Source organism: Alosa alosa, chromosome 22, assembly GCF_017589495.1.
Source record: "Alosa alosa isolate M-15738 ecotype Scorff River chromosome 22, AALO_Geno_1.1, whole genome shotgun sequence".
Classification (NCBI taxonomy): domain Eukaryota; kingdom Metazoa; phylum Chordata; class Actinopteri; order Clupeiformes; family Clupeidae; genus Alosa; species Alosa alosa.
Window position 1 is genome coordinate 20,699,538 of NC_063210.1, and position 14,628 is coordinate 20,714,165.

The 14,628-nt window shown below is 43.3% G+C and overlaps 1 protein-coding gene across 1 annotated transcript in view; it reads left to right on the forward strand.

Moving 5' to 3' along the window:
* Positions 1-13,310, forward strand: part of arhgap27 (Rho GTPase activating protein 27) — a 41,301-nt gene extending 27,991 nt beyond the window's left edge. The window contains 12 exon segments of the mRNA XM_048234059.1: positions 2,196-2,255; positions 2,945-3,012; positions 3,216-3,303; positions 4,079-4,180; positions 4,694-4,792; positions 6,617-6,716; positions 7,090-7,233; positions 8,257-8,355; positions 8,496-8,573; positions 9,346-9,474; positions 10,988-11,093; positions 11,712-13,310. Of these exon segments, the coding sequence (XP_048090016.1) occupies positions 2,196-2,255; positions 2,945-3,012; positions 3,216-3,303; positions 4,079-4,180; positions 4,694-4,792; positions 6,617-6,716; positions 7,090-7,233; positions 8,257-8,355; positions 8,496-8,573; positions 9,346-9,474; positions 10,988-11,093; positions 11,712-11,889 (1,251 nt within the window). The 3' untranslated portion in view covers positions 11,890-13,310.
* Positions 13,311-14,628: the final 1,318 nt, after the last annotated feature.

The following is a 14,628-nucleotide window of genomic DNA, read 5'->3' on the forward strand; positions in this document are numbered from 1 at the left end:
AGGCCAATGGAGAAACAGGTGTCTCTGACTGGAAATCAAACAGGTGTCTCTGATTGTCGGCAAGTGTTGCCTATTGACAGTAAAGGTGTTGCCCCCAGCAATATAGATAGATAGATAGATAGATAGATACTTTATTGATCCCCAGGGGAAATTCAATATGGCGGCCGCGTTTACGATGCTACCTAATAGAACTCGACGGACAATGCGGTATCTAGCTTTCTAATATCAGCACCCATATATATGACAGCAGGTATATATATATATATGGGTGCTGTTTCCATAGGAGACATGCTTGCATGTTAGCATGTTAGCAAGGAAGCTAAAAACTCATTGGTGGTTGGTGATAGGAGGGGCTAAGTGAGGTATTTCTTTGGAGGGTGTTGGTGTTCCATAGGCCTAAGTTGTGGGTTAAATACCCGGCTTCCACCGTTGTGCCCTTGAGCGATTTAACTTAAAGTTATGCGGGACAATGGCCATTGAAATCATTTCAGCTAGATTTTTTTTAACAGTCGGCGGCAGCGTTTAAACAGGCAACACCCCTGTTTTTTTTTATTTTAGTTGCTAATCACACCATTTAGCCTAACATGACTTGAGAGGAACAGGAGAGAAGAGAGAAGACAGGCCCATCTTCTGTCTGACTCATGTCACGTTAACAATGCAATAAACCACATGTCCACTTGACTTGAATGCTTGAACATGGGCTACCCGGTAGTTCGTTGACAATGGAAGCAGCTTAGCTTACTTAGTTTATGACAGAAATTAGTTTTGAGCCAATGTTGTAGAAACACAACCCACAACACTGCCTTTGTTTGGTGCAAATCTTTCCTTACTTTATAGTCCGTGAATTCAGCATATATGAGGTCTACATTTAGTCATCACCAACAGTGGCATACAAAATGTTTTTACCAAGTTTTGCCATTTAAAGTGCGTTACTACCAGTCATTGCTTTTTTACTGCCCGATTCGCGTTGGTGTGCATCCTAATGCTAACAGCGATGTCTTCACAGAACATCCACTCTCCAGTTTCAACATCGCGCTGGGCTTCATTGCGCATGCCACTAAAGTCTATTAAAACAATATATTTATGGAATAAAACTAGACAGGTACCTCGGATTAGCATTGCTGTTTTTTGTTAGACTTCAATTTTCAGCAACCAGCAGTGGGCATTTAGCCTACTATGCTTCCAGACAATATTTTTGCGTCTCCCCTAATTCTGAAACGGTGGCACGTAAATGAAGAGAAACGCACTGAGAAGAAGGTTAATGCTTTAAATAGGCTACATCAATACAATATATAATATGTGAAGTGAAACTGGACGGGCCATAATAACCTCTGACTAGTTTAGGCTACTTATTGTTAAATTGCAATGTGGCGGCAGCCAGCAGGGAGGATACGCCGGCAGGATTATTTAAAAGCAACTGCAACTACATTGTGCGCCTGTCTCTGATTCTGATACCGGGTATTAATTAAACCGTATACGCCATGCTGAAATAAACATAGGAGGAAACACTGCATTGTAATATGCAAGTCGGTTGATAAAAAAAGTGTCTGCTAAATGAATAAATGTAAATGTAGCCTACTTTGCTCTGCATGTGAGTTCAGGAGTGTCCACTACAGTCTGAGTGATGTAAATTGAGTCATCAGAGGGTGTATCACTGCTTTGCTACAATAACACTAAGCAGACTAGAAAGAAGTATAATCTGAACAAGTAGGCTAAAGGGGATTCAAACCAAAGATTAGCGGCGGATAAGCTTCTAGCGATTTAATGGGTAGATGCTGCGACAGCTTGCGATGGCTGGCAACGATGTGCAACATTTAATTCACACCGCTGCAACTCCTTCTGCAACGGTTTCGTCTCGTCGCAAATCTTTGATGTGAATTGGGCCCAAGTGTCTGTGTTGTTCGGGATTGGTTAGCTGAGAAGTGTGTCCACTCTGGCCCCATATAGGACTTACACTCTGGGCTTTGTATTGGCTGATTGGGAATGGTGTCTTTCTCTACTAATCATTTGGGTTGTTTAACATGTTTTCGCAACAGAAATGGAAAGGAAAATAGTATAGTTTAAATATGTGTGTGTGTGTGTTTGTGTATGGGTGTGTGTGAGGGGGGTTGTTTATGTGTGATGTATGTGTGCATTTGATCTCTGTGTTAATATCATGTTTTATGTGTGTGTATCCTGGCTTTCTTTCCCAAAAGGCGGACTCCAAGCAGGAGAAGAGTTTGACTTACGGCAGCACAGACAGTTTGCCACCTGTTGTGGGTGTTCATTAGCTTTGTTTTAGAAAGTGTGTGTGTGTGTGTGTGTGTGTGTGTGTGTGTGTGTGTGTTCCGTAATTTCCTGCCTATTAACAGAGGTTTATACATTGATTTTGCAAAATTGGGCAAATACATGGAGGCGGGCTATACATGGCAATGCATTTCTTTTCTCTAGTCCTCTGATTAAAGCACTGTGGTTAATACACCGGTGCAGTCAATACATGGTTTATCTTTTTTAATTTGCACAAAATATGGTTTCCACATGACGCAACTAATACTCAGGAAATTACTGTATGTGTGTGTGTGTGTGTGTTAGTGGGGTCTTGGTGACAGTGGCCTTTTGAGGGGGAGAAGCGTTTCTGAGGACCTATTCATAATCATAACAAATCTTCACACTTCTCATTTTATCTACAGAAACCTCACACACCCATATCATCAGCCACAGACACCTACCTCTCTCACACACACACACACACAAACACACACACACACACACACACACACACACACACACACACACACACACACACACACACACACACACACACTATCTAAACCTATAGACCTATACATGGCAGCTTCCTCTTTCTTCCTTCATTCGCTGTTTCAACAGTCTTGTGAAGTTAGTGATCGCCGTCCCTCCTTCTCTCTTTCTAACTCTCTCTCTCTCTTTTTCTCTCTCTCCTCAGTTACCGAGCTTAGAGAAAGCCGGCATCCTGAACAAAACAAAGGTGTCAGAAAACGGCAAAAAAGTCAGGTAATGAATTGTTCCCATGCCGACCATTCCCTTGAGACTGTCCCTGCCAGAAGGTGTGCTGTTGCATGGTTTGCTCCCTCATTATGTTCCTTCCTCCATTCTTTCCCTCTCTCTTTCTCTCTCTCTCCTCCCTCCTTCTCTCTCTCTCTTTCTCTCTCTCTCTCCTCCTCCCTCCTCTCTCTCTTCATCTCTCATGTTTACAGGAAGAACTGGGCACAATCATGGACGGTTCTCCACGGAGGAGTTCTAACGTTCCACAAAGACCCAAAGTCTGCCCCCGGCAGTACCTCAGTAAGAACCACAAGAGCACAGGATGTTCTGACACTCCAGTACCTAGAACCTTCACATGAATCCTCTTCACTCTGATAAAATCATCTCAGTAACTGTAGTGACAGATGCCATATCCTCATAGAGGTTGCTATAATTCTCTATAAATGCCTTGATGACTCTCAGAATTATGGCAGTCTTGACTGTTTTTAGCACCAGACACAAGGTGCACTGTCAAGACATATGTGGGCTCTGTCATTAGAGTGTTAGATAACATTTTAGGGAATTCTTCCTCTCTATGCTTGCTTCATTATGGTTGGAATTACTGGTAGTATATCTGAACATTGGCACTGCTTGGTTTGATATGAGATTTTGTGATATCGTTTTGAGGGTTAAGATATGTGTTTGGCTAAGAAGAGAGAGCAGGGTTTAGTTTACATAAGATGTTTGCCTGGGGCAGGACTGAGATAAGAGTCGGAGTCCGAACCCACCTCACACACACACACACACAGCCAAAGCTCTCGAGACCACAACGGCACCGACACCATTGCCTGTGGAAACCGAGTAACCTTTCTGTGCACCAGCTTTGAAAGATTTACAATTAAATGTCAGATGTGAGATTAAATGACCGTAGAGACTCTGGAAACAATCACCCACTTCCACATACGTACATTTAGTTAGAATGGGGTTGCCCTTTGACAGTCAGGCCTTTAGTGCATCCTCTGATATGTTTGATGCCATTTGCACAAATTTGCCTACTTATCCACAAAGAGATCAACCCGTGTTCCATTCTACACAGACGAAGAGCAATCAGATCCTCACGGAAGTCACCGTGGACCTGAGAGGGGCTTCGATTGCCTCGGCTGGGAAGGAGAAATCCAGCAAGAAGAATGTTCTAGAGGTACCCCCCCCCCCACACCTCAACTGATATCTCGCTCCATATCTCCATGCTGTCATTGGGGTTTTCTCAGCTGTATACCTTAGAACATCGTTGATTCTCATCTCAACGATAGGAAGATGGTCTCTCCCATTCCTCCATCCTCCTATCGTTCCTTCACAACATTAATTAGAAAGAGGGGCTACGACTGGAGGGAGGAAGGGAGGGAGGGAGGATAGACAAAAAGACAGATGATGAAAACCCCTTTGTTTTAAAAGAAGCGACGATCCAGTGATAGCAGTTGTAGCCATGCTAACACATGTTTATGTCTCTACAAAAAGACAGATGAGAAAACCCCTTTGTTTTAAAAGGAGCGAAGATGCAGTTATAGAAGTTGTAGCCATGCTAACACATGTTTATGACTCTACAAAAAGACAGATGAGATAACCCCTTTGTTTTAAAAGGAGCGACGATGCAGTGATAGCAGTTGTAGCCATGCTAACGCACGTTTATGACTCTTTTGTTTATTTTGTGTAGCTAAAGAGTCAGAACGGCTCAGAGTACCTGATCCAGTACGACACAGAGAGCATCATCAACGACTGGCACAAAGTCATCTATGACACCATCCGGCAACTGGTGAGTCTCCTGAGCAGGGGAGAACACTATTTTTTAATATTTTTTTGGCCTTTTTATGCCTTTAATGAGAGGACATTGGAGTGACAGGAGGCGAGTGGGATAGAGAGTCGGGGTGGGATCCGGAAAGGACCACGGGGCAGAAATTGAACCCAGGTCGCCGGCATACGGTGCAGGTGCCCCAGCCAGTCGCGCCCCAGTCAGGGCCAGGGGAGAACACTATTAGGACATAGCAGGGGGCCGGGGGCGACTGGGACTCAATAAAGGATTGGGAATTTATTCCATATATGCCCACCATTTGCGCACACACACTCATTAGCTGTCTATAATGATACAGTCTCACAATATTATGCTAGGGAAAGTATCACATTCAAAATAGCCAGTCATATTTGACAAAAATTATCATTATTTCATTATTTTTTTTACAGTAGCCTAAACCAAAAGGGACATCATATACCATTATGATAAATCAATAAATGACCTTGAGAGACTAACAGACATTGCACATACAAAGCCTTCAACTTGGTGAGGTTGGTGCACATCTCATCAAGATGTGTATGGCCTATTCAAGTAACGTTAGCTTTGGGCCTGCAGTTGCATAGAGTCTATGCCACAGACCAACATCAATTGCATCAGTTAGCACTGCTGTGGGTCAGACAACCAAAATAATACAAAATATATTACCAAAAGGGAACTAACAGAGCTATTCCTTGTAAATATGTGGTAGTTGTTACCTAACTATAAGCAAACAATTCTAAAGTGTCAGTACCACAACAAGGAAACAAGGAAATGTATTTAGCCTGTGAGAGGCAGGGTGGTTGGAACCAATTTCTGTTAGATAGTGCGTTGAAATAGAATTGAAATTCTGGTGGTTAAACACAACATCTTAATGTAGTTTGAGACGAAATACTAAAGACTGGTCCGTCTTCTGTCTGACTCATGCCAACATTGTCCCATGCAGGCCTTGACCAAATGAAAAACATAAGCTACCGAACATAGATATATTTCCATAGGTAAATTAATCCATATCGACAATGGAGGAAATGTGAGCCAGGCCGACGGCCGTTGGATGTACAGTTCTAGCCCTGACTTGACCTCAGTGTACTGTAGTCCTTTTCTGATAGCCTTAATGTGGTCTTAGTGTAGTCTTGATTGGGCCCTGATTTGGTCTTAGTGGAGCCCTGATTTGGTCTTAGTGTAGCCCTGATCTGGACCTGATTTGGTCTTAGTGTAGCCCTGATCTGGACCTGATTTGGTCTTAGTGTAGCCCTGATTGGGCCCTGATTTGGTCTTAGTGTAGCCCTGATCTGGACCTGATTTGGTCTTAGTGTAGCCCTGATTGGGCCCTGATTTGGTCTTAGTGTAGCCCTGATCTGGACCTGATTTGGTCTTAGTGTAGCCCTGATCTGGACCTGATTTGGTCTTAGTGTAGCCCTGATTGGGCCCTGATTTGGTCTTAGTGTAGCTCTAGAATGGCTATAGTGTTCCCAGTCAGCTCCTGTCTGAACCGGCAGGCTAAAGCCAGTGCAACTACAGGAAAAGGTTTGAAATAGCTGGAGGAGATGGCGGATGCCATGATGAGCGTAGTTGGTATGGAAACAGTGACACTCTGTGTCAAACAAATGTCCCAAACCGTTTTAGGAACCTTTGCATGAACTGACAGACCACATGAGGTGTCATTTTCCCATTAGTATGGCAAGAGCATGTAACTGAGCAGCCAATAATAACACTTAAATGTTTCTGTCATTAACGGCCACCAGTAAAAGTGCTTCCTGTTCTCCTCATGTAACATTTAAATGTCTCTGTGTGTGTGTGTGTGTGGAACAGGAACCGGAACAGCATCACTCAGAGGAGGAGGACGATGTGTATGAGAAAGTACCAGGTGTCGATGACCGGCCACTCAGTGGCCAGGAAAAGAAACGTGTTGGTTAGTGTTACAGTGGACTAGCCTGCCACCTACTGGTCAATGCTAAAGTGTAGCAGGTTCTGTGTAATCACTTTCTTTTCAAACCACCTCCAGCCATGTTAGGAGGTGCTCTCTCTCTCTCTCACACACACACACACACACACACACACACACACACACACTGATACATACATTATTATAATAAAGATTACAGGAAGCAAGACATTTCAATTTTTTTAATTTAAACCATTGGGGTGTCATGTTTTTAGACCTTTGTGATCTTTGCAGACCTTTGTGTCAGTCAGTCAGTCGTGCCTTGGCACCAGACTGGAAGCAGTAGTGATTGTGTGCATGGCGTTGGGATTCTGACACCCCTCTCTTTTATCTCTTTCAGTTTGTAAGCAGAATTTTACCAGCTCCGCCAGTTCCGCCAGCTCCACCATGGAGGCTGACCAGAAGAAGGTCCGCACCAAACTCCGCAAGTTTCTCCTCAAAAGGCCCACACTACAGTCAGTCAAGGAGAAAGGCTACATCCGAGGTGGGTGAGATCCATCCGAGAGCGCCCTCCTCAGGTTGACCCAAGAAATGGATTTGGCAGCTGATCAGACTGATTGATTGGCTGGTTGGTTGGTTGACTGATTGATTGATTGATTGGTTGGTTGGTTGGTTGGTTGATTGATTGGTTGTTGACTGATTGGTTGCTTGGTTGTTTGATTGATTGATTGATTGATTGATTGATTGATTGATTGGTCGGTTGGTTAATTGATTTACTTTATTGATTCTAAAGGGGAAATGTTGCAGCAGCATTTCATCAATGGTTGATTGATTGATTGGTTGAATAACTGATTGATTGGTTGGTTGGTTGATTTATTTTATTGATTCTAAAGGGGAAATGGCAATGTTGCAGCAGCATTTCATCAATGATTGATTGATTGATTGATTGATTGATTGATTGGTTGGTTGATTCGAAAAGGGAAATGGAAATGTTGCAGCAGCATTTCATCTTCTGGCTCACTCATGAGTGGATGTGGCTGAGATCTGATTGATTTACCTTATTGATCCCCATGGGGAAATGAACTTACATGAACTGATCTGGTCCTGGTCAGACAAGGGTTAGTTGAAGAGTGTTGTTTTTATTATTATAACTTAATAGACAGACAGATGTCAACCTAGACAGAAACTAATGTGTGGATTATTTTGTAGAGTTTACGGAACAGCCTTAGAGCTGATGAACAGACCCATACCCAAACAGGCAGGATCACAGACAAATGCATTGACGTGTTAGCTGTTATTTTGCAGTTATTGTTTGTTTTTTGAATAAATATTTATTTTTTATTGTGTTTACAAAACAACCATGGGACTCGGGAATGAATCTGCCCTGCATCTACCGGTAGTCTAGGGCAGAGAGAGATTTGTTGAAACGTCAGCTGTTGTTTTTGTGTTGATTTTATGACAATTATTTTATAGTTATGATAAAACAAGTTCTTATCTGTTCAGATGTGACCTTTGAGAGCTGATATTGATGATTTGAGGTTTGAGTTTGATTGACTTTGTCTTCCAGAGAACGTGTTTGGCTGTCACCTGGCTAACCTGTGCGCTCAGGAGAGGACCACCGTGCCCAGCTTTGTAGAGAAGTGCATACGGACTGTGGAGGAGAGAGGTACATAAACACAACCCAAACCTATATATATATATATATACACACACACACACACACACACGTATATATACAGTGTCATATGTAGTGTATGACGTGTCATGAAGTGAAAAATAACTTACTCTGTGTGTTTTCGAAAACAGGTTTGGGGATGGATGGGATCTACAGGGTCAGTGGGAACCTGGCTACCATTCAGAAGCTGCGCTACAAAGCCGACCACGGTAACGTTACCTTACTGTTGCTATGGTAACGTTACCTTACTGCTTCCATGGTAACATTGCCTTACTGCCGCCATGGTAACGTTACCTTACTGCTGCCATGGTAACGTTACCTGACTGCTGCGGCTACTTTACTGATGGGCGGAGTTAGAGGATGTTTATTCAGGGCTTGTCAAAATGGTCAGAACCCATGTGGGACATAAAACAAAGCCGTAGCAGGGCTGTAGTGTTGACGTCCTGTAGGCCTACCATATACGAGCTCTTAGCGCACGGGAACCCAGGATGGTGTCTGACCAGAGGTCATTTCCTGAACCCACGCTCCATCTCTTTCCCACACTCATCTCCTGTCCACTTCACCGCACTTCGCAAGGCTAGACAAGCCCCAAAATTCAACTTCATAAAGACTACAACCTATAAAATCCCCAGTGTAATTGGCTCATTCATTCATTCATTCATTCATTCATTTATTCATTCCCTCACTCTCCACCTCAAACTGGTGTGTGGTGAGCGTTCTGGTCCATAATGGCTGCCGTGCATCACCCAGATGGGCGTTACACATTGCTGGTGGTTAGTGAGGTTCCCCCTTCACTGTCAAGCACTTTGAAAAGCGCTACACAAATGTAATGTGTTGTTGTTGTTGTTGTTGTTGTTGTTGTTGTTGTTGTTGTTGTTGTTGTTGTTGTGTTGTCGCCTCTTCAGCATTGACATTTTGACATTGAGAGAAGACTTGAGTGGATGTGAAATCTGACTAAAAGTGTGTGTTTCCTGTCGACAGAGGACATCGACTTTGAGGAGTGCCACTGGGACATCCATGTGATCACTGGGGCACTGAAGCTCTTCTTCAGGGAGCTACAGGAGCCACTGTTCCCATACAGCCACTTCAACAACTTCATCGCTGGCATCAGTGAGTGGATACAGCCTCAGTGTGTGTGTGTGTGTGTGTGTGTGTGTGTGTGTGTTTTTGTGTGTGGAAAGTCTGTGTGTGTGTGTGTGTGTGTGTGTGTTTGTGTGTGTGGAAGTCTGTGTGTGTGTGTGTGTGTGTGTGTGTGTGTGTGTGTGTGTGTGAAATGTTTGTGTGTGTATGTCTGTGTGTGTGTGTGTGTGTGTTAAAGTCTGTGTGTTTGTGTTAGTGTGTGTGTGTGTGTGTGGTTAAAGTCTGTATGTTTGTGTGTGTGTGTGTGTGTGTGGGGGTATGTTTTGTATGTTTGTGTATGTCTGTGTGTGTTTGTGTTAGAGAGTGTGTGTGTGTGTGTGTGTGTGTGTGTGTGTGTGTGTGTCTGGAAGGGTGTATGGGTAGCTTTCAAACACTTTGCTTCTGCTCCTTATCAGTTATATAGATCAGTAGTCTGCATCTTGGCCAAACACCGAGTTTCTTAGTACACTGTTTCTTAGTACTTCTCCAACACAAAAACACCCTCAACAATGAAATTCTAGGTGGAGACACTTTTACACAGACAGACTGATCTCTGTCCAAACTCAGGGCGTGTCACCCACCCGAGAGCACTCACACCTCCCAATGCGATGCCCTGTTCTCAAACATAACTCTGCCATGAATCATATAGTGCTGTAGGGTTTTTTTAAATGGATGATTGTTGTAGCAAGCAGTCACATGTTTGAGCTTCCCTAGTTTCCCACTTAGCTCTCTTTAAATGGTCCCTTTGATCTCTATCTCATGTTGTGCTAAATGTGAAGTGCAAATAGTAAACCTGGTATCTCTGGTATCACTAAATCTACCTGTTATCTGGTAGAATCAGTGTTTTGTGTACGTGATTGCTGCCCATTGGATGCATTGTTTATTCATCAAAAATTAGACACAAATATAATGGAAGTAACATATTCACAATAGACCGTTTGGTCCGGACCCAAGTTTGTTTGGGACTGATGGTTTGATGGTTTTTGCCAATGTGAACGCAGTCTACCAAACCTGGGGGTGGACCCGGGTCCGCTAGAAAACAGTGGTCTGGGGCATACTCTGTAAAAAATATGCAGTTTGAATGCTATCTGTTCCAAAACCAGGAAATAAACTGCCGTTTTTGCAACGTTGCCAAGCAATATTGGTAAAAAGAAGCTAGTGTTTGTCACATAAACAGACCTGGGTCCGCAAACAAAAATGTAATGTGAACAGAGACCAGCTGGGTCAGAGCTAGGGGGGCGTAATCACACTCGGGTACGGTCCAGTTAAACGGACCCAGTGTGAAGGCAACCTTAATGTCCTCCATTTTTTGTCCACTTGTTCAATCCTAGTCCGTGTTTCCTTCCTTGGTTTTGTTACAAACACTCATGAGAGTCATTGAGGTGGATGCATGCATGTGTAAGGAACAACTTGGCTACTGAGAGTTGACGTTCAGTGTCTTCACTCTTGAGTGTGTGTGTGTGTGTGTGTGTGTGTTCCGTGTTTTCACTCTTATTTTCTGCAGAGATCCAAGACTACCATGAGAAAGTGTCGTACATGTGTGAGCTGGTCAGATCCCTCCCCGCTGCCAACCACGATACCATGGAAATCCTTTTTAGGCATTTACGCAAGTACGCACCTCTGATTATAACAATGCTAGTATTTAAAACCCCTCTGATTATAACCATGCTAGTATTTAAAACCCCTCTGATCATGACCATGCTAGTATTTTAAACCCCTCTGATCATGACCATGCTAGTATTTAAAACATCTCTGATCATACTCAAGTTGTTACCAAAGCTGAAGAGTGGTATCTATGGAGATTCTATTATGGGCAGCCGTGGCCCACTGGTTAGCACTCTGGACTTGTAACCAGAGGGTTGCCGGTTCGAGCCCCGACCAGTAGGCACGGCTGAAGTGCCCTTGAGCAAGGCACCTAATCCCTCAGGCAGCTCACTGCGCCGGGATTAGTGTGTGCTTCACCTCACCGATTGGGTTAAATGCAGAGACCAAATTTCCCTCACGGGATCAAAAAAGTATATATACTTATACTTATGTATTCTCTGCATTGTGATAATGATTTTTGGCCCATTTTGCTGTCTTGATCTTTTTCACTCTTCTCACTTTTGTATGTCTATGTCTCTCTATTCTTGTCGATGTCTCTCTGTGTGTCTGTGTCTCTCTGTGTGTCTCTCTGTGTCTCTCTCTGTGTCTCTCTCTGTGTCTCTCTCTGTGTCTCTCTCTCTCAGGGTGATTGAGCACGGAGAGGAGAACCGCATGTCGGTGCAGAACGTGGCCATCGTTTTCGGGCCCACGCTCCTCAAACCAGAGATGGAGTCGGCCAACATCACTATGTTCATGGTGTTCCAGAACCAGATCGTCGAGTTTGTCCTCAACGAGTTCGAAACCCTCTTCTACTCAGGATGACCCCATCACCACCACCCAATCCCCCTTCCTCATTCCTCACCCTTCACCTTACCGTATTCGCTCAGCTATGTGTATAACACCCACCAATCACTCACACAGCGTAAACAACACAAATAGCACACCATTGCATTGTGGTTAGCCAGAAGGAAGGCAGGGCTATAGACCCTTTCAACAATAAAAACAAAAACAATGCTTGAACGTTCTATTTGGGCCCCAATCTACTTCCTCTGCATTAAGATAACATATGGAATGTTCAAAAGGAAGCCTTGTGGGGCCAACTATGATGCTGATAATGGAACTCTCTTGAAAGGGTCCATAGCTACGAACTCAGAGTTCTTTCTAAGAATGCCATTCTCAGCCCCTTTTATTTATTTTTAAACTAAGCACACACATGTTTCAGGCGTGGCTCAAGCCGTGTTGAAAACTAGAAATAGGACCAACGCCTATTTTTCACGCGACACGCAAGCGTGTTGAAAGCGTTTCCATTTAAAAGTGACGGTTAACAGATGTTTTAATACATACTGCTGACTGGTCACAGCAGCGGCGCATCAGAAGCAATACACACACCACGTTTGGGTCTGAATGAGGCCTAATGTGAAGAGATTTTGGGCAGGGGCACTATTGCTTACAAAAGCATTCAGCTATCTACATCAGTCATCCACAATCCGTCAGTAAGAGAGTTTACATTCAGTTTGTCAATAGGGAACTCCACTGAGAACATTAAACATCATAGCAAAAGTCAAAGGTCATATGATACGAATGTCAGAACAAATTTCTCACAATGACGTGCACATGTTGTCCATTCAGGCAGTTGATGTGTTTGTGTTTGTCTTGTAGCTAACTTGACTTAATAGCCCCATCCGGCTATGGGTTCCTTTCAGCAGTTCCAGTTGTTTAGTGATCTGTGTCCAACATTGTTGACCCATTCATAGTTAGACTTCATCTGGATCACAGATAGTCCATTGAATCTGCCAATAATTTAGGAACATGTCATGTTATTTATGTGTTAGATGGTTTTTAAAATTGCCTTCCCGAAGAATGTGTTTTTACTGTAACATAGAGGTGTACAGAGTGAGCTGCTACTACCATAGCCTTGCCAGTAATGGCAAACGCCACAGGCACAGTTATTCGGTCGCCATTTTAAGCCACCATTTTCTTTTTTTACATGGAGGCACAAGATTTTAGAGCCGTAACAAACTGCTGCATTCTGCTATGCGGTGAGACCAGAATATAGATTTATAAAGAAGAGAAACTATGAATATAGCTGTTATTTGTAAGCATTAATATTATGTAAAGACATTCCAGTTATGAGTTAATGAAAAGATTTGCCACTGTAAATATATATAGTAGAATGGCATATTTATGCTGTAAAATACTCAGAGGAGCAAATTTTGCTTAAATAAAAACTGGTTTACACATCATACTGTTGTTGTTGTTGTTATCCTTTTTGTTATCATCCAGAGAAAATCACCTGAAATGTTGAATAGCAAGGCACAGAAAATCCTAATCATTAGATTAGATTCAACTTCATTGTCATTGTGCAGAGTACAAGTACAGAGACAACGAAATGCAGTTTGTGTCTAACCAGAAGTGCAAAAAAGCATAAAAAGTGCAATGCCATATACAAAGTAGGTGGTGCATAGACAGGACAAAAGGTTACTGAATAGACAGGACCTTTAAGAATTCAGTTACTGAATATTGAAAAAAAAAAAAAAAAAAAAAACACCACATTATAAACACATTTTAGGAGAATAATCATCAATACACTGTAGCCTATACCTGTGAGTATAGGCTAACTCAGACTAGGCATTTAATATTTGCATTTATTAATTGAGCAGAAGCTTTTATCTAAAGTGACTTACGGATTCTAGTAGCCTACTAGTCAACGTGTCGAAGGAGAAAGTGGTGGAAGGAGGGGAAGAAAGTGAATGTTGGGTGCAGGGTTGATAGACATCCCAAATAAATTCGTAAAGTTTACGTAAAATAAGCTTGATAATAAACAAGTAAAATAAGCTTGATAATGTGGCAGGGAAGAGGTGAAGAGAATTTGTTGCATCGACTACGCCACCTAGGGGACGGGAGGCCGGCCCCCAGGACAAGGAACAAAACTAGATTAACCCCTGAGGGTAATTAGAGCACACAGGTTCGTAAAACCCAAGGAGCCGGAGACATGCGTTGCATCAACGATATTTATTCCAACAAGACACATTAATTATTACAGTTGCACAGTAAAACATGACCATACAATTGACACTCTGACGGAGAGGTCCCACCGACACAGTGACCAGGGGGCTGCTATATACACCTTGCTATTGGGCGAGTGACCTGGTCTCAGGGGAGGGGTAACTAGAGCAGGGGAGATGCTTACCACAGCGAGCCGACTACTGCAGGACAGAGGGGAGGGGGTCCAGAAAATACACCATGCGTGAGAGAAACACTGCAATCCAAGCAAAAGACACCTCAATGTGCACACAGCAAGGGAAAGTGAAGGCCTCCACCACGAACTCAGTCCTCCGCTCACGTGGGCCACACTGCTCCTGTCTGACAGAGGGGAAGAGGAGACACAAGCACTGATTAAAAGAGTGGTTGATCTTACAAGCCAGGTATGCTAGCAATACTACAAATGGCTACTTATCTTAAGCAGCAGGTTTGGTGCTCCAGCTCCGCACGGATCAATGGTCAAATGGGACAGCCACCCTGGTCACAGCATTGGGATTGTAAACCGGCATGCATACACAC